The sequence below is a fragment of the Dicentrarchus labrax genome, unplaced genomic scaffold (genome assembly GCF_905237075.1).
Source record: "Dicentrarchus labrax unplaced genomic scaffold, dlabrax2021, whole genome shotgun sequence".
In the NCBI taxonomy this organism is placed as follows: domain Eukaryota; kingdom Metazoa; phylum Chordata; class Actinopteri; family Moronidae; genus Dicentrarchus; species Dicentrarchus labrax.
The window spans coordinates 22,771,792-22,789,133 of record NW_026136712.1 but is presented as its reverse complement, the minus strand read 5'-3'; the positions used below and the strand labels follow the sequence as shown (position 1 = coordinate 22,789,133).

Here is a 17,342-nt window from a genome sequence, read left to right as displayed (position 1 = left end):
TAGCCAGGTGAACATGGGTTACACAGGGGTTTTCTCCTTAACAAGTGCTTTGTAATTTGCTTGTGGGATTAGTACTGTAGTAGCGTTCTTTTTCCCTCAAGGGGGCATTGTTACGCTATGGGCAGCGGAAAAGGGAAATCGCGTGTGAGAGCATAGTTTTGCCGAGACACCAGAAACAAGGAAGTGGCAGTACCAGGAGGTGACTGACTGCCGTGGTGTGTATCTTTGTTTATGTTTCAGATAAATATCCCTATAAATTTCGGTAAAATATGAAAATGGTTATAAGGGTCAGCAGATGAGATAACGATTAATTTAGAAGACTTAAGGCTGATTAATGATGATTTTGTATTCCTGACGATTTCTGTAGATCTGTAAATGAGTTTGTGTGCGTATCTCCGCCACGCTGAGGGCAACACTGAACAGCGGGGTTAGCAGGGGAGATATATGCGTGTTGAATTCCAGGTGTGTGTCTTGGAACACAGGCTGCACACTGGAGTGAAAGTGAGTTAATTGTACTACTAAATTGTTTCTGAATTGTAAGAATGTGTAAATGAAGAGAATATTTTGTATTGAATGTATTTTTATATTTCTCATGGAATTGAAGTATTTTATGTTGAAGTGACTATGAGTTACGTGGCTTAACAAATGTTTTTATTTTCTTTATTTAGAGAGGTGCCACTACTGTTGTCTAGAGTTAGCTAATGTCTGAAGTTCAGTTTAATGAAGTAAATGAAGCTGTATGAGTTTGAGCCTGGTAACTGTAGCTGGGGGTAGTCTACATACACCATTGTTCATCAACTGCTAAGGAGAACTGTTAAAGCAGATGCTTGTTGCCAGACAAGGAATAGGGAAAAGTTATCATTCCGTTTTGTTATATCTGTCCTAAATCCTCAAGAAACAATATTAATGCTGTTCTTTATTAAGCTCAGTCGGGGAATAAAAGAACCCACAAAAATAATTTTATTTGTGTACGGTCTCATCATTCGTGACCAGGCCACACATTTTGGTGTCAGAAGTGGGATCCCCTGTTAGATTTTGAGGTTTTAGTTTGGATAAGGACAGTGGGCATCTAGACAACAGTAGTGGTGACCAACAGTCCAGATCTGGTACCAGAGGGTGTGACGTCGGCCGGGTGGTGTTCCTGGAGAGGCGGTCTGTAACCCGTGGCTGGTGGGCGAGGACGAGAGGTGTCTGCAGGCTGCCGGAGGAGGGGACTGCCCAATGTCACATTCTGTGACAGTGCAAGACAGAGGAACATTGAACCGGTTGTGACTGTTATTTTGCTGCAATAAAGACAGTGTAAGAGACACTTCAGAATGTCGGATGAAGACGAGGGGGCAGCTGCTCCTAGGCCGGGAACCAGCCGGGATGAAGATAACCCAGCTGCTTCTTTACATGCTGATGGAGGTAATCCTTTGGCACAGCTGCAGTCACAGATTTTGGAACTCAGTAATGTCAAGTATTACTAATTTGGGTGATGTTCAAACAAGGTCTATCGTTTACATTCCAAGAGAAAAACAGATTGTACCTTTTAGTGGTGAACCAGGGATAGATGCTCACACTGTAGACGAGTTTATAGAGGAGGTGCAGCGGGTGATGAGAGCAAGGAGTCTGCGCGGAGAAGAACAAGTAGACTTTATTCTCTTATTGCTAAAAGGCTCAGCCTTAGAGGAGGTGAAACTACGTATGGGAGGACAGGCTAAGCAACCCAGTGATCTGTTCTCATACTTGAGAGGAGCCTTTAGAGAGAAGCGCACTACTCCACAACTGTTACATGCTTTCTATGCTCGTAGACAAGTAGATGGGGAGGACTTGCGCGATTATTCACATGCTCTCTCACAGCTGCTCAATTCTGCTCTCCAACAGTCTCCTAATGCAGTAGCTGATGCACAGCTAGCACTTAGAGATCAGTTCATCGAAGGGATACGCGACTCCACTCTTCGCCGCGAGTTGCGTAGGCTTATCAGAGAGAAGCCCGACTCTAATCTGTTTGATGTACGGGAAGAGGCCATGATGTGGACTCTCGAAGACCGTCCACGGAACACTAATGTGGCAAGGAACCGAAACCTAGTGGGTGGCAGCACAGACGAGATCTCAGAACAGACTAACTTGACCAGTAGCACACAGGCTGACTTGACTGTGACTTTGCAAGAAGTGGTAAAGATAATTGCGCAACAGGGAAAAGCTATTGGTGAACTGACCAATGCTGTCAAAGAACTCACTATACAGAATGCCAGTTCAGAAGGTGGTAGTAGGGGTGGTCGACCTAAAATCCAGCCCAAGTACACTAATGACGGTCAGCCAATCTGTCTCCGGTGTGAAGGGGTGGGGCATATGGCAAGACAGTGCACTGCATCGCGCAAACCAGGAAGTCAGTCTCCCGTTATGCCTAGTCCTGCGGTGCAGGGAAACAGGGGCCCTCCATTGCTATGAGCCGGGCAATGCGAGGCAAGTCAGAAGGCTCAAAGAACACTCTAACCAAAGAACACTTTCTGGAAAGGGCTGTGGGCCAGTGCCCCGAAGTAGATGTCCAGATAGGTGGTGTCCACCTTAGGTGTTTGTTGGACACAGGAAGTAATGTAAGCACCTTGACAGAAAGCTTCTTCAGAGACCATCTTCATGGAGAAGATGAAGATATGCACTTTACAGCTAAGTGGCTTAAAATAACAGCAGCCAACAAGTTGCCACTACCCTACTTAGGCTATGTTGAGCTGGACATGCAAGTAATGGGGCTCACCATCCCAGAGTGTGGTTTCCTAATAATCAAAGATGATGGGACCAAAGAACCAGATTCATCTCCACCTGGCATTATTGGAATGAACATTGCCAAGCGGCGCAGACAGCTAGTACTCTCAGAGTTTGACACAACTCTAGGTGCAGGGTTAAATTCTGTTTGGAGAGAGGCCTTCCAGCGAGTACAAGAGGCAGAGCTTATTGAAAAGGCGTCCACTGCTCGTGTAGCAGGCAAACATAAAGTGCATATACCAGCCTCATCTGTTGCCACAGTCCATGCAAGGGGATTTAGGAGACCGTCTGATGGTGACTCCAGCATACTTCTTGAGCCGGGGAACACTCCCCTGCCTGGCGGGTTGATAGTTGTCCCTACTGTGGTCTCATCCAACAGTCATGTGTTCCCAGTCCAAGTCATTAACCTCTCCCAGGAAGATGTCTGGTTGTCCCCTAAGACTAGACTAGGTATTCTTAGCCAGTGTCAGTGTATTGAGGGTGACCCCTATGAGGTGAAGTTTCAACGTATTTCCTCTAGCCATGAGGAGGTGACAGTCACCCGAAAGGACAATAAAGAATGTGACAGTGACATGCAGAGCTTACTGGGCCGACTACACCTAGGGGGGACACCAGAGCAACAGGCAGAGCTAGGAGTGCTCTTGATGAGATATGCAGATGTGTTTGCAGCTCAGGACGAGGACCTAGGATATACTGATCAGGTGAAACATGAAATCCCTGTGGTGGATGAATCACCTGTCTCCCAACCCTACCGGCGCATACCCCCTAATCAATACCAAGAGGTCAGGGAGCACATTTCTGAACTGTTGAGAAAGGGAGTGATTCAAGAGAGCTCAAGCTCCTACGCTTCACCTATCGTTTTGGTGCGCAAGTCTGATGGGACTCTGAGACTATGCGTAGACTACAGACGGCTGAATGCAAAGACCAGACGCGATGCGTTTCCACTCCCGCGCATTGATGAAAGTCTGGATGCTCTGAGTGGGGCCAAATTCTTCTCAACGATCGATCTTGCAAGCGGATACCACCAGGTTGCTGTACATGAGAAGGACAGGAACAAAACAGCGTTCACTACGCCATTTGGCCTCTATGAGTATCTGAGGATGCCTTTCGGGTTGTGTAATGCGCCCGCTACATTCCAACGCTTAATGCAGGCTACAATGAGTGATCTAGTTTTCCAGATAGTGTTAGTCTATTTGGATGACTTGCTTGTGTTTTCACCAACATTCCAGGATCACCTAGTGAGACTAGAGACTGTCCTTAAGAGACTGAGGGATACGGGGCTAAAAGTAAAAGTGGAGAAGTGTCACTTTCTTCAGTCGGAGGTCAGGTTTCTTGGTCACCAAGTCTCATCCCAGGGCATAGGCACAGATCCTGATAAAATATGTGCAGTGAAGTTGTGGCCCATCCCTAGTACTGTAAAAGAGCTTAGGTCGTTTTTGGGTTTTTGCAGTTACTATAGGAGGTTTATTGAGGGTTTTTCCCAAATTGCAGGGCCTCTTCATGATGTGGTAAATACCTGTATGAAAGAGTGTAACCAGGCTAAGGTTAATCAGAAGTTCAGGTCAGCCTGGACCCCACAGAGTCAACTAGCCTTTGAGCTGCTTAAAGAAAAGCTAACTAGCGCCCCCACACTAGGCTACGCAGACTTTACCCACCCTTTCTTACTAGAGACAGATGCTAGTAGCTTAGGTTTGGGTGCTGTTCTCTACCAAGAGCAGGGGGGTAGGAAGAAAGTTATAGCCTATGCCAGTCGGAGGCTTAGAGGGGCTGAAAAAAATGACCAGAACTACAGCAGCATGAAGCTGGAACTCCTTGCACTAAAGTGGGCTGTCACAGAAAAATTTAGGAGCTACCTCCTGGGCTCTAAGTTTACTGTCATCACAGATAACAACCCCCTTTGCCACCTCTCCACTGCCAATTTAGGAGCCGTTCAGCAGCGATGGGTCGCTCAGCTAGCTGTGTTTGATTTCGATGTGAAGTATCGTCCTGGCCGATGTAATACTGCAGCTGATGCTCTGTCCCGGCAACCAGCAGGTGATGGACCTGAACCTGTCAGTGAGGATGCAGAGTACGATGGGTGCGTAGCGATATGTAATGCCCTTAGGACAGGCACAGAGCTAGGCCTGGATTTAGTAACTGCTGGGGTAGAGCACTGTAAGATCGGGCAGCTATGTGCATCTGAGGCAGGTGAGACAGTGATAAGTGAGGCAGTTCAGGATAACACACCCACTTTGCCTGGATATTCGAAAGCAGAACTACAGAGCTTTCAAGCAGCTGACCCAACAATTAGAGTGTTACGAGAATTTTGGAGCCAGCAAAAGAAACCTACCTACCAGGAGAAAGCAGATTTTCCTAAACCAGTGCGCTCCTTGTTGAGGCAGTGGCCTCGGATTAGAGAAAGGGATGGACTCTTGTACCGGGTGATGGAGGATGTTCACCTCGGAAGGTGTCACCAACTGTTGTTGCCAGCCTGCCTCAAAGAACAAGTGCTCAAAAGTGTGCATGACCAGATGGGGCATCAGGGTATAGAGCGGACCCTGGGTCTAGTGAGACAGAGATGCTTTTGGGGGGGTATGCATGAAGATGTCGAGCAGTGGGTGAAGAGCTGTCAGAGGTGTGTGCTGACAAAAATGCCACAGCCCAGGATTCAAGCGCCCCTAAAGCCATTCCTGGCTACTCGCCCACTTGAGGTAGTTGCTGTGGACTACACAACGCTTGAACGTGCCACAGATGGCAGGGAGAATGTACTTGTAATGACAGATGTATTCACAAAGTTCAGTCAAGCTTTTGCCACACGAGATCAAAAAGCAGACACTACTGCTAAAGTCATTCTAAAAGAGTGGTTCTTGAAATATGGGGTGCCTGAACGCCTGCATTCGGATCAGGGCAGAAACTTTGAAAGTGCAGTAATCGCAGAGTTGTGCAAGTTGTATGGAGTGAAGAAAACCCGCACAACGCCCCATCATCCCCAGGGAAACCCACAGTGCGAGAGGTTCAATAGAACTCTACACGACCTCTTGCGCGCACTCCCCCCTGAAAAGAAACGTCGTTGGCCTGAACACCTGTCAGAGCTTGTTTATGCGTATAATGCCACGCCACACTCAACTACAGGCTATTCACCCTACTACTTGCTCTTTGGTGTTCACCCCCCACCTCCCTATTGACGCACTGCTAGGTCAGGAGAAAGTGAAAGATGACATGCCTGACTGGTTGGCTGTACACAAGGAGCGTCTCCAGGATGCTCATGCAAGAGCAAGGGAGTGTGCTGAGCGGAAGGCTGCAGAAAGAGTAGCCCAGCAACAGGAGAGGGTTTACTGTCCACCTGTGGACGTGGGTCAATTGGTGTACCTCCGCCATCGACCACCAGGAAGGAATAAGATCCAAGACGCCTGGGCGGCTACTGTATACCAAGTTGTAGAAGTGCAGGGGACTACGTATGCAGTGGTGCCACTGGAGGGAGGGCCGGTAAAGAGGGTGCATCGGTCGAACCTGCGGCCATGTGTGGGATCAGTACCAGTGCTGAGGCGACGTCACCATACAGCCTTTCCCACAGATGAGCCTGCCTTGAATCTGGAATCAGAGAATGAGTTCACTGATCCAGAGTTTGTGTTGGTGGAAGAAGTCAGGTGTCCAACGACTGAACCTGAGATAAGTATGGAACCTGAGGGTTTGGATCTGATGACTGACAAGTCAGGGGCCCATCTGGGTGCTGCAGCTAAGGATGTGGAAGAAAGTGAGGAAATACTCGGACAGGATGTAAGTGACGATGATGACCTGGAGGAAGAGCCAGTACTGGGTCCACATCCAACATCAGAGAGTGTTGACCTGCCAGCTGTTGAACTGGAGCTGAGGCCTGTGCCTGCTCCAAGGAGGAGCAAGGAGGGAAATACCGGGACAGACATACCTATTCCCCCTCCACGCAGAAGTCAGAGAGCCACAGCAGGGATAAACAAAAACCCATTTCACTTACCCATGTCAGCGTGTAATGCTGTATCTCTTAGCCCAGATGTTTTCTCCCAAGTGTTAACAAGTGTGGTTCTCTACAGTTCAAAACTTAAGGGAGTGATAGATATGTAAGAAGTCACCGAGGACGTTGACTTGCAGCAGGGGAGAATGTAGCCAGGTGAACATGGGTTACACAGGGGTTTTCTCCTTAACAAGTGCTTTGTAATTTGCTTGTGGGATTAGTACTGTAGTAGCGTTCTTTTTCCCTCAAGGGGGCATTGTTACGCTATGGGCAGCGGAAAAGGGAAATCGCGTGTGAGAGCATAGTTTTGCCGAGACACCAGAAACAAGGAAGTGGCAGTACCAGGAGGTGACTGACTGCCGTGGTGTGTATCTTTGTTTATGTTTCAGATAAATATCCCTATAAATTTCGGTAAAATATGAAAATGGTTATAAGGGTCAGCAGATGAGATAACGATTAATTTAGAAGACTTAAGGCTGATTAATGATGATTTTGTATTCCTGACGATTTCTGTAGATCTGTAAATGAGTTTGTGTGCGTATCTCCGCCACGCTGAGGGCAACACTGAACAGCGGGGTTAGCAGGGGAGATATATGCGTGTTGAATTCCAGGTGTGTGTCTTGGAACACAGGCTGCACACTGGAGTGAAAGTGAGTTAATTGTACTACTAAATTGTTTCTGAATTGTAAGAATGTGTAAATGAAGAGAATATTTTGTATTGAATGTATTTTTATATTTCTCATGGAATTGAAGTATTTTATGTTGAAGTGACTATGAGTTACGTGGCTTAACAAATGTTTTTATTTTCTTTATTTAGAGAGGTGCCACTACTGTTGTCTAGAGTTAGCTAATGTCTGAAGTTCAGTTTAATGAAGTAAATGAAGCTGTATGAGTTTGAGCCTGGTAACTGTAGCTGGGGGTAGTCTACATACACCATTGTTCATCAACTGCTAAGGAGAACTGTTAAAGCAGATGCTTGTTGCCAGACAAGGAATAGGGAAAAGTTATCATTCCGTTTTGTTATATCTGTCCTAAATCCTCAAGAAACAATATTAATGCTGTTCTTTATTAAGCTCAGTCGGGGAATAAAAGAACCCACAAAAATAATTTTATTTGTGTACGGTCTCATCATTCGTGACCAGGCCACATATGTAAGAATTAAGACCACCTGTTAAATTCGTATTCGGCAGGAAATTACATATCAGCTCATAATTGCTGCCAGCTAGTTAGCTCAGTTAGCTAATTTTAGCTTTAATTATTTTCAGTGCTTGTGTGGTTGAATAAGTCATAAAATGTATTATATATTTCCTGATGAGGCTGTATTGTGTTATTTTAAATAACCTTAGTAGTTTTTCTATTAAACCTGTAATAGCTTTTAAATTTGACTGATTGGTAAAAAGGCCAATGTTACATATACGTTGAACCTATGCCATCAGCTGCTGTTTCCATCCTGTTTTCTTTCTTCACACCATGTAAAAGCTCATTGTAAAAGTTTCCAGAAGTGCATCCAGACATGAAGTCTAATTGCGAAGCTGCTCACAGCTGTCCAGCGTGCAACCAGCGCTAAGCTACAGCAGTTTTCAGTAGTTTCATGCAAGGCTGCTTTTAATAGCTGCTGCCCAACCAGCTGCCCACTGGGACAAATAAAACTCAAACTCCTAAGTATGTGAGAAAAAAAGACCGAAAGAGGGATTAAGAGATGGAGAAAGAAACAGAAACAGACAAAGAGAGCTCCTGGGCCTACAGCTCATTTAAATAACTGAGTCCGGGTGAAGATGTACAGGGATTACAACTCGCTGTGTAATTCCTCACATCCTAGTGTAGATAAAAATAAATAAAAAGATGGAGAGAATCAGAGAAAGATAAAGTTTTAGGCCTCATGTTGCCAGTTCTATCCCGCTTTTAAGTGTCAGGTTATCTTTCCAATGGTTGGGTTTCAAACAAACTACGTAGGCGATCTGTGGCGTAGATCTCAGTCAAGGGCTTAACTACAATGAGTGTTCCAGGACAACATAGCTTATTTCCAGGATATTTGGTCATCTTAATCAATTCCCAGGTGTTTCAATGACTGGAAAACTAGCCTATAAATTCCCAGGTTTACCAGGAGGCGTGGGAACCCAGAGTTTCCATGGAACTCACTCAGCAGTTATAGAACATATTAATGATATGGAATACATCTTCCTTAAACAGTACCTGCACACCTATGTTACACCCACACAAATGACTTTCATTAATCAGCCTGATTAGACCTCTGCTCAGGTCTGAGTGGGTGTGACATGACTCTTCTGTTAGCTTCATGGCACCAGTCAGTGTGGGACAAAATCACACCTTTATCACTTTAATTAAAGAATACGGTGACCTCACGTACATCTGAGCACGTTTCTGTCCGCTTTTAACCTGAGTGGACAGTTCATCAGTGGAATTAACCAATGTGGGGGTGTGTGAGGGCTTTAAACCTGTGGTTACAGGTGGTAAAAGTTTAAATAATACAGGTTTCTGAACCAATGTTGTCCAGTACTTGCAAGAATAATTTCTGGTGGGTTCTGAATTCTATACCTATCCAAAGGCCTATCTTTGAGTTTTCGTTCCTTTAGAATGAGTCGTTTTTTTATTTACTGGCTTTAGATTCAACATTTTTCAGCACATTTTGTGGCCACCATAGGTTCTCGCGCTTGGAAAGGGATGGGAAGTGTGTGAGTTACACACTGGTCCTCTAATTTCTTTGATTATAGGTACAGCTGAAGAAATGGTGGCCATAAATAGTATCAGAATTGGCTATATTGATACTAACGATTCTAACTTTTCTTTTAATTGTCAGAGCTTGTTTGTGATGCTAAAACTACACATTTTCTTTTAACTACACGTCCCAATTATTACGTCTAATTATTATTAGAATTTCAGTACAAACCTGAACAAAAACCCTGAAAACGAATCATTTCTGTGAAAAAATGCGTTGTGATTCAGCATGTTTTCAAGCTGAACTTTGTACGTATATGAAATGAACATCATGATAACCACAGCGGCAAAGCAAACGTCTTCACAGCTTAAAACAGGATTGAATCAGTGACCCTCTGATTCCTGACACAACACCATAACAGAGGCTTCTTTGCACAGCTGCACACACTTCTGGGTTTATATATTTTTCTCCTCGAGTTCCTCCGGCGTCACCATGTAATATAGATTTGAGGGACACCCAGACTGTCAGTGATGGAAGTCAGCCCCAGCCAAGCAGAACCACGCCGACTATAGAGCCGGAATGTCTTCCCTCCCCGCTGTGATTCCTGCAGGATGAGAGTCCGAAGTCAAGTCAAACCGGGGCAGCATGTCAGACGGCCCTCCACTCCTCAGCTTCCAGAATCCAACTTGTTTCTGCTCTTTTTCACTGGGGCTGAGCCGATGACTCACTCTGCTCTGGTTATCTCGGCTCAAATTTATACAGGGAGGGGGTGCTGAGGAGTTTTGGACAATCTCACAGACCGATCCTCGATCAAACGTTCCCGTGGTTCTGTATTCTTAGAGCATACACTCGAACGTAAGATTGAAAACACAAATGCACACATAATAGACCTATTCCTGAACCACTCAACCAGCTCCATCCACAAAATAATAATGCACCACATCACAGAATACTGATGTTTTTCCACTTCATCTCTGCTGGTTGCTCGAATCCGGTGAGAGCTGCCATGTAAACAGGGATGGATTCAAACAGAACATATGCTCAGACACAGTAAAACCTCCTCATGGTGAGCTCTGCTGTTTTGAATTTTAATGTTCTGAATCACTTGCAGGATTCTGCAGCTTTTGGGGGTGTGAAAATTTTAAAAACAACTTTGGATATGTGGAAAACGTGAAATCCTTTTTCAAATTCCTTTGTCAAATCAACTTTAAAGGTTATGAAAACAGAGTTAAGAAATGAGGATACATAAAGTTAATGGCATGTGAGCGAGTCCTGCAGTACAGAAACGTTTTACGAGTATCGTCAAATGTGTCAATATCCGCACACAGAAGTCTCTTAAAGCACCTCCCACACCCTGTTTAAGCCCCGCCCATTTCAGTTACAGACACAAGCTAATAGGTAACAGTGTAGTCGCTCATCCTTAGTGTTTGCCTGTTGTAGCATAGAATTTTCTTTATGTATTCATGTATTTTATATTACAATTACGGCCTTGGGGCAACACAAAAATCCATACACAGGAGCTCTTCCCACAGCAGCAGTGATCACCATGATGAGGTTTTCTGTTTAAATCCATCCTCAGTAGATTCGAGCAACATGTCAGGATGCCACCATGTTGTACAAGAGTTCGTGTTAACATGTGACAGCCTCACTGCGAAACTGCAGACTCACTGTGAAAACATGGCTCGTTCCAAACAATTGGATTACAAAAAGGCCCTCAAGTTAAGGAGGGAAAAAAAACTGTAATTGAACCTGCTTCCAGAGGCTGAAGCAGCAGCGAACACACTCCTTGACTCGAGGGCCTTTCTGGGATCCAACTTTGCATGACAAAACTGTCTGAGAGAAATTACAACAAAAGGCAAGGTCAGACAGAAGGAGGGTGAAGAAAGAAACATAATACGCAGACAAAGTGATGTCTGTATGAAAACAATTCTGTAACCATCAGCGTAAACACAGACTTCACATCCAGGAGCTCCAGGCTCCTGTCAGCCGTGTCCCCCCAAGCTCAGGGGCTCCCGGCTCAGGTTACAGGCAAGGCCACGCCAGCCTGCATCTGAACAAACACTACGCAGAGGCTGTGTTTACAGCGACCGCTGAAACGGACACAATTCGAATATTTTTTCTCAACACGTGGCACAAAACTGATGTGGGAGTTTTCAGATCTGTTTGGGGCCAAATTCAAATATAAAACTGCAAAAATACTTTCATCTGGAGTCCATCTCTGTATCCAGTTCCCCAAACTGGAGCCCCATTCATTTCAATGAAAGTTACCCACAAGTTCTTCAGGTTATTGAGCGTGAGCATTACAGTCCTTCTGTAACCGAGTTGCACACATGAATGGTATTAAAGTTATTATGAAAGTTAAGGTAGTCTGGATTTGGACCAAAAGGCTAAAATTGTTTTAAAACTGCATGTTTTTTGCCCAAAACTGTGTGGGATTAGCATCAACCCAGTTTCAAATATTTGACAGATCTTCAACATAAGACTCCTAAAATCTGCAAGATAGACTCAATACATACATTTTGAGAAGGCAGGATGCAATTTACAGTTTTGTGGGCTGTAGCAGAAAAGTAATGTAACTAGTAGTATCACTTATTACTGTTATCAGGGAGTAATACGAAAACCAAGGTTCCCACATAAACTGGAAGACATGAGATACAGACTAGTTTTCCAGTCATAGAAACGCCTGGAATGACCAAAAATCCTGGAATGATTTATGTTGTCCTGGAAAAAGGTATTGTAGCTCCTTGCCTACATCGTGATACTCACCGTGAGCTCTACATAATTAAAAAATGTAAATTATATGACTGTAAAGTGCTGTCCTGCAGTGTGAAGAAAAACTAAGAGCAGGAATGCTGGACAAGAGACATACAGTACGATATATTGCCATCAGATTAACGTAAAGGGGGCCGGTCTGAGTGGAGCTGAAGAGGCTGTGAAAGGAGGTGTGTGTGTGTGTGTGTGTGTGTGTGTGTGTGTGTGTGTGTGTGTGTGTGTGTGTGTGTGTGGTCATGATGTTCATGATTTTGAAGGTGAACGTGACTCCGAGCCGCCTGCTGCAGTTAGAGATCCTCAGAACTGACTGATGAGGTGATTTAAGGAAAACCCAGAGAGGACAGCATGTACTCACACACATGCACGCACACATACAGACAAACACACACACACACACACACACACACAGACACACACACAGGTTACAAGGCAGCTGTATGTATGCAGAGACACGTACATATAAAGGCCATATGGAAACACACACACACAGTGACAAACTGAATATGCACACACACCCACCTGCTTTGATTTTACACACAAACATGAGCCTGAGCGTAAAAACTTTACTGTATGTACTCGCACACTCTCTGCACAGAAAGGTCAAAAGTCAACACTGGAAGAAATGTGGACAACAACAGTACAGCCCAGAGTTATACATATACTGAACACAAACAAACTACACAGTCCACACCACACACACACACACACACACATCCTCCTATAGAGGCCAAGAGGTTGTTTCTGTCTAATATTAGAAATAATTGGTTTGACTCAGAAGTTCAGTGAGTGGCTGAGGAGCTGACATTCTGCCTGTTAGCAAACCAGCTAGACTGCATCTGACACACTAACAAAATGTCACTACTATTACCATCTGGACAATTTTACATGGGTAACATTCACCCAAGTGCTGTACTTACAGGAAAAAGTCCTTTTAAATTGGGCTTGCAATCAGCTGGCATGCAACACATGTTCCCAGACAGATTTGATTGGACCTGTTTGGGTATTTTGGCCGTATGTAAACAGGGTTCTAAATATCTGTATATGAATGGGTAGAAGAGTGTTGATGAGCCATCTTGTTGGAGCATTATGGGCATTAATAATGTACAAAAAATGGCACTGTTCACCTGTACAACTCAGAAAAACTGAAAGTATGTATTACAGAAAGTCATGCTGTAATATGCTAACAGTTCCTGTTTGAGGGACTGCCTGTTATTCCCAAACGATACTTAAATATCAGTATAACAACTTTTAAAAAGAAAACTTTAATTTTGTTAATCATTCTATTGGGATCAGAAACATTGCTCTGAAGCTAAATTCTATAAATATTTTTCTTGAAAATATAGCAACTTCTGATCAAACCGTATAAATGTTGGGGTTAGCTCCGCACATTTTAGGTTTAAGCACCACCCACTTTGAATTGAAGCCCCACCCATTCTGAGTACAGCTACGAATACAGATATTTTAGTTGGTTGACAAATACAGATAATGACATACTCACTCATCCCTATCCGGAACCCCAATAGTCCAATAAATGTCCCATTTATCCCAAAGTCTGCTATCCAGAAAACACAAACCAGTGGCTCTGCTGAAAGGCGCTTTATGACGTTTTATCTACCAGAGGGGGCTTTTTCAACACAGCCACATTCATTCCTTATTTCTCATTGTGATTTATGTGTCTGATATTGGAGATGTAAAATCAGGAAAATAAATTAAAAACAAAAAAAACTAATTCTATCAATAAATAAAGCCAACAGACAGGCTCTCATTGTTCGATTTGAAGCGCAGTTCAGAATACAAAAGGTATGTTTTATAGGAAATATTTCAGATTTTGTCCTCGCCGGCTGTTAGCTGAAGTGCTCAGATGGAAATGATCACCAGAATAAATCTGTTCCTCCCATCACTATCATGTGTCCTTGGGGGAAAATAAAAGCTCTTGAACGACGCTGCCCGTCCTGAGAGGCAGCAGCTGAGAACACAAAGAGGTTGTTGAAGGTTGGAAGAGCTGAGCTTTACATGAGCACTCAACAAGATTGGCCTCATTGCCACCTGTACTCTACGGTTCCTCTGAAGTGGGGCACAAAGGTCACGCTCTGTACTGTCGCATGAACATGATGGATGCATAAATCCGATGTGATCTATAGTTTTTCTAGTTTTTTTCTGTTTTTTTTGCCAAAGCGGGACCCCAAACTCTCAATTAATGATTAAATATTACTGTACTACTTTCACTATAGAGATTTCATAGTTTTAGAAATCAGTGTACCTATCGCGACATCCCCCGTTGGTTTGTGGAGAACAGTTTTGAAGCCCCTCTAGTTTGGCGTTATGGTCGTACTGCAAGTGCTGCTCTCATTGGCTGCTCAGTTTTAACTCGTATGTAGCAGAGAGATCCTACAATTAACTATATAGTTCAATATTTACAACATTTTATATGAAACATTAAATGTGCTGAAATTATTTCTTTGTGTTAAACATATTTCAACCTACCAGTGCATGAAAAAATTGTCGAAATAGTCGATGGTTTTAGATTCTAACGTGAGAACTTTTGCTTTTCTGGGTCTTTAATTATATAAAATTGAATATTTTGTGGTTTTGGACCTTTGTATAATAATAGGCACATGGGCCCATATTGACTGATGACTTGAGGTGAACAATACGCAGTTAGCATCTCCACATTCTGCTTCTGGTTTCATAATCTTAATCTCTTATTTTCATCAACTTGTATCTCTGTTCTTTCTCAACATGGCGACTGTCTGCATTTTGTTTCCGCCCTGTTTTTCTTTCCAGTTTCACTCTCGTCTCGGTGCATTTCCTCTCTACTGTATCTATCCATCGCCCACCCTTCTGTATCTCTCTCTCTCTCTCTCTCTGTTTTTCACACCACAAAACCCTCCCGTGTCACATCTCCACCTCTTGTCTCAGTGCTGTTGTTTGTGCTGAGGGCTACAGAGGCAGAGGCGGGCAGGGGGAGTGGGGAGGCCGGCAGATGAATCAGCTGGCTGGAGGGCAGATAAACATGGTTGTAGTCCGAGAAGAGGGAGAGAGGCGTTCGTACAGCTCGCGGCGTTCACAGAGACAGAGCGAGAAACAGACAGAGAGAAGCACTGCTGCTTTTTAATGTGGCAATGGTTTTATTTTTAGTTGTACACTATCACTGCTGAACTTCCAAAGAAATCACTTTGGAAGTTACGTCTGAAGGTTTTTTATCGTTATGTGTTGCTCCAGCGGAGGTGCTGCTGCTGCTTCACCTGTCAGCTCGGGAGCTCAGATGAGAACAAATCAGTGCTTAGATGTTTGGCCCAAGTTTTGAAAAGAAATTCATTATTCACATTTTTAATCAGTAGAAACAGCCCAAAGAGTCAAACAATTACAAAGAAATACATTGAGATTTGAGATCTGCTGCATCTATCTACAGTTTTAGAGTCAGTCTCTGTGCAGCAATACAGCAGGATAATAGTTTTTTTGAAACAATAAGGGCGGGACTATACCATGTTTTTGTTCCTATCAAAAAAAACCACGTCTCTTAATATTTTATAACTTCCTGTCTGTGGCCTTCAGCCTCAAGTCCTTTGGTTAAAATGTAGATCTTTAAAACAGGTCACAAATATAGAGTTTCATTTTAAAAATGAGTAAATGTGCATTTGTTGGGGACTATTTTCAGCAGTGGAAAAATGCACATTTGGTTTTCAAGGTGGGATGGTATATCAAAGTCATTCATTGCCATTCTCTTCCTAACCACCAGGTCCAATCCCAATGTTTCCCCTAAGGCCTAAACCCTGAATCCTCACAGACGATTGAAATCACCTGGTAAGTGCTTTGGCACAAGGCTGCAAGGTCTTAAAATGGTGTAAATAGGAATGGGACAGCACTTTGCGTCATAACACTTTACCTTGATGATTCTTTGACGAGTGTGAGCATTGGGATTTGGTCACTACTCCTTTCTGCTCTCCAATAATCTCAATTCCATGTAGTTGCCTGACCTTCCCAGCCCACTCACACACCTGCCTTCCATTTCCCACTAATCAGCCCAGCAGTACATATACCTGTTAATTTCCACTATACTCTGCTTGTGTAATCTGTAATCTGTAATCTGAGCACTGTAATCTGTAATTTGTTACCTGCCTGTATTTGAACCCCTGAATGATCTTTTTGAACTTTGTATTTCCCTTTTGGCCCTTTGGATTTATTTGTCTCTTTGGACTGCCTTCCTGGTTTTGACCCTCGCCTGCCTTGTTACTTAATAAGCTTTTGGACATTATCTGGTCTGGATTTGTCTGCATTTGGGTCCTCCTCCTGCAGCCTTGTCTAGGATATAATGACCAGAAGAAAAGTAGAGAGTCTCACTGCCAAGGACTGATTGACAATAGTTTGCATTGATCATTTACCGCCAACCTATCAGGCTTATTATTCAGTATATCCTGATGTTCAAGACCCTGGTTTCGGGAGTCTTGGAGATGCCAAGCTACCATTGTTCCAGTCCTGACTTGCTTTAAATGTCATTATTTAGCCTGTGTCAAGTTTGGTTAGTTGTTTCTGAACACTTTTTTTAGTGTGTGTTTGCTTCTGTAAAAATCTACATAAAATGTTTAAGTATGGAGTTACGTGTGGCATGTTCTCTGTGCTTTGGTCCACATGTAAAATTCCTTTTTATTTTTTATGTGAATCAATATGATATAGTGATACAATTCATCTAGTTTCAACAACAGTGCATTTATTGATATATTTGATTACTTAAAGTTGTTTAGTCTTCAAAATGTAGGAGTGAGCTGAGACCAGAATTGCTTATTTTGTCCAACAAACAGTCCAATTTCCCAGAGTACCTTCAATGTATTGTTAGAGAACACAGAAAAGCAAGAAATCTTCAAGATTGAGGGGCTGTAATCAGCCAATTTGGGGTGTTTTTACTTGAAACATGACACAAACTCTCCAAATTCCACATTATTCAGACCTTTCAGGACAAGTGGAAGCCTAAAAACATCCTTTGTAATGATCTTTTTATCTCCTCTAGGATGCATTTTCGGATGCTAACATCTGCGATTCAGTACTATTTGACCAAGCTCAAAAGTGAATGATCCAAGGAGACAAAATATACACCATAAAGAGCAGGTTGAGCCCTAAAATGGCAGAGCTCAAGAGAGCAGGATCACAGATGAGACTATAATAATGTGAGAGGATTTATTTGAC

General features: G+C 43.5%; 1 protein-coding gene across 3 annotated transcripts in view; it reads left to right on the top strand.

Annotated features, from left to right (window-relative positions):
* Positions 1–5,897: 5,897 nt before the first annotated feature.
* Positions 5,898–17,342, top strand: part of LOC127373010 (uncharacterized) — a 466,807-nt gene continuing 455,362 nt past the window's right edge. The window contains exons 1-2 of one of the 3 annotated variants that reach the window (XM_051417069.1): positions 5,898–7,076; positions 7,229–7,819. In XM_051417069.1, coding sequence (XP_051273029.1) covers positions 5,944–6,822 — 879 coding nt within the window. In that variant the 5' untranslated portion in view covers positions 5,898–5,943 and the 3' untranslated portion in view covers positions 6,823–7,076; positions 7,229–7,819. Of the gene's footprint in view, positions 7,820–17,342 lie in introns of those variants that run through there. The other 2 variants (XM_051417070.1, XM_051417071.1) reach the window with 2 other exon arrangements.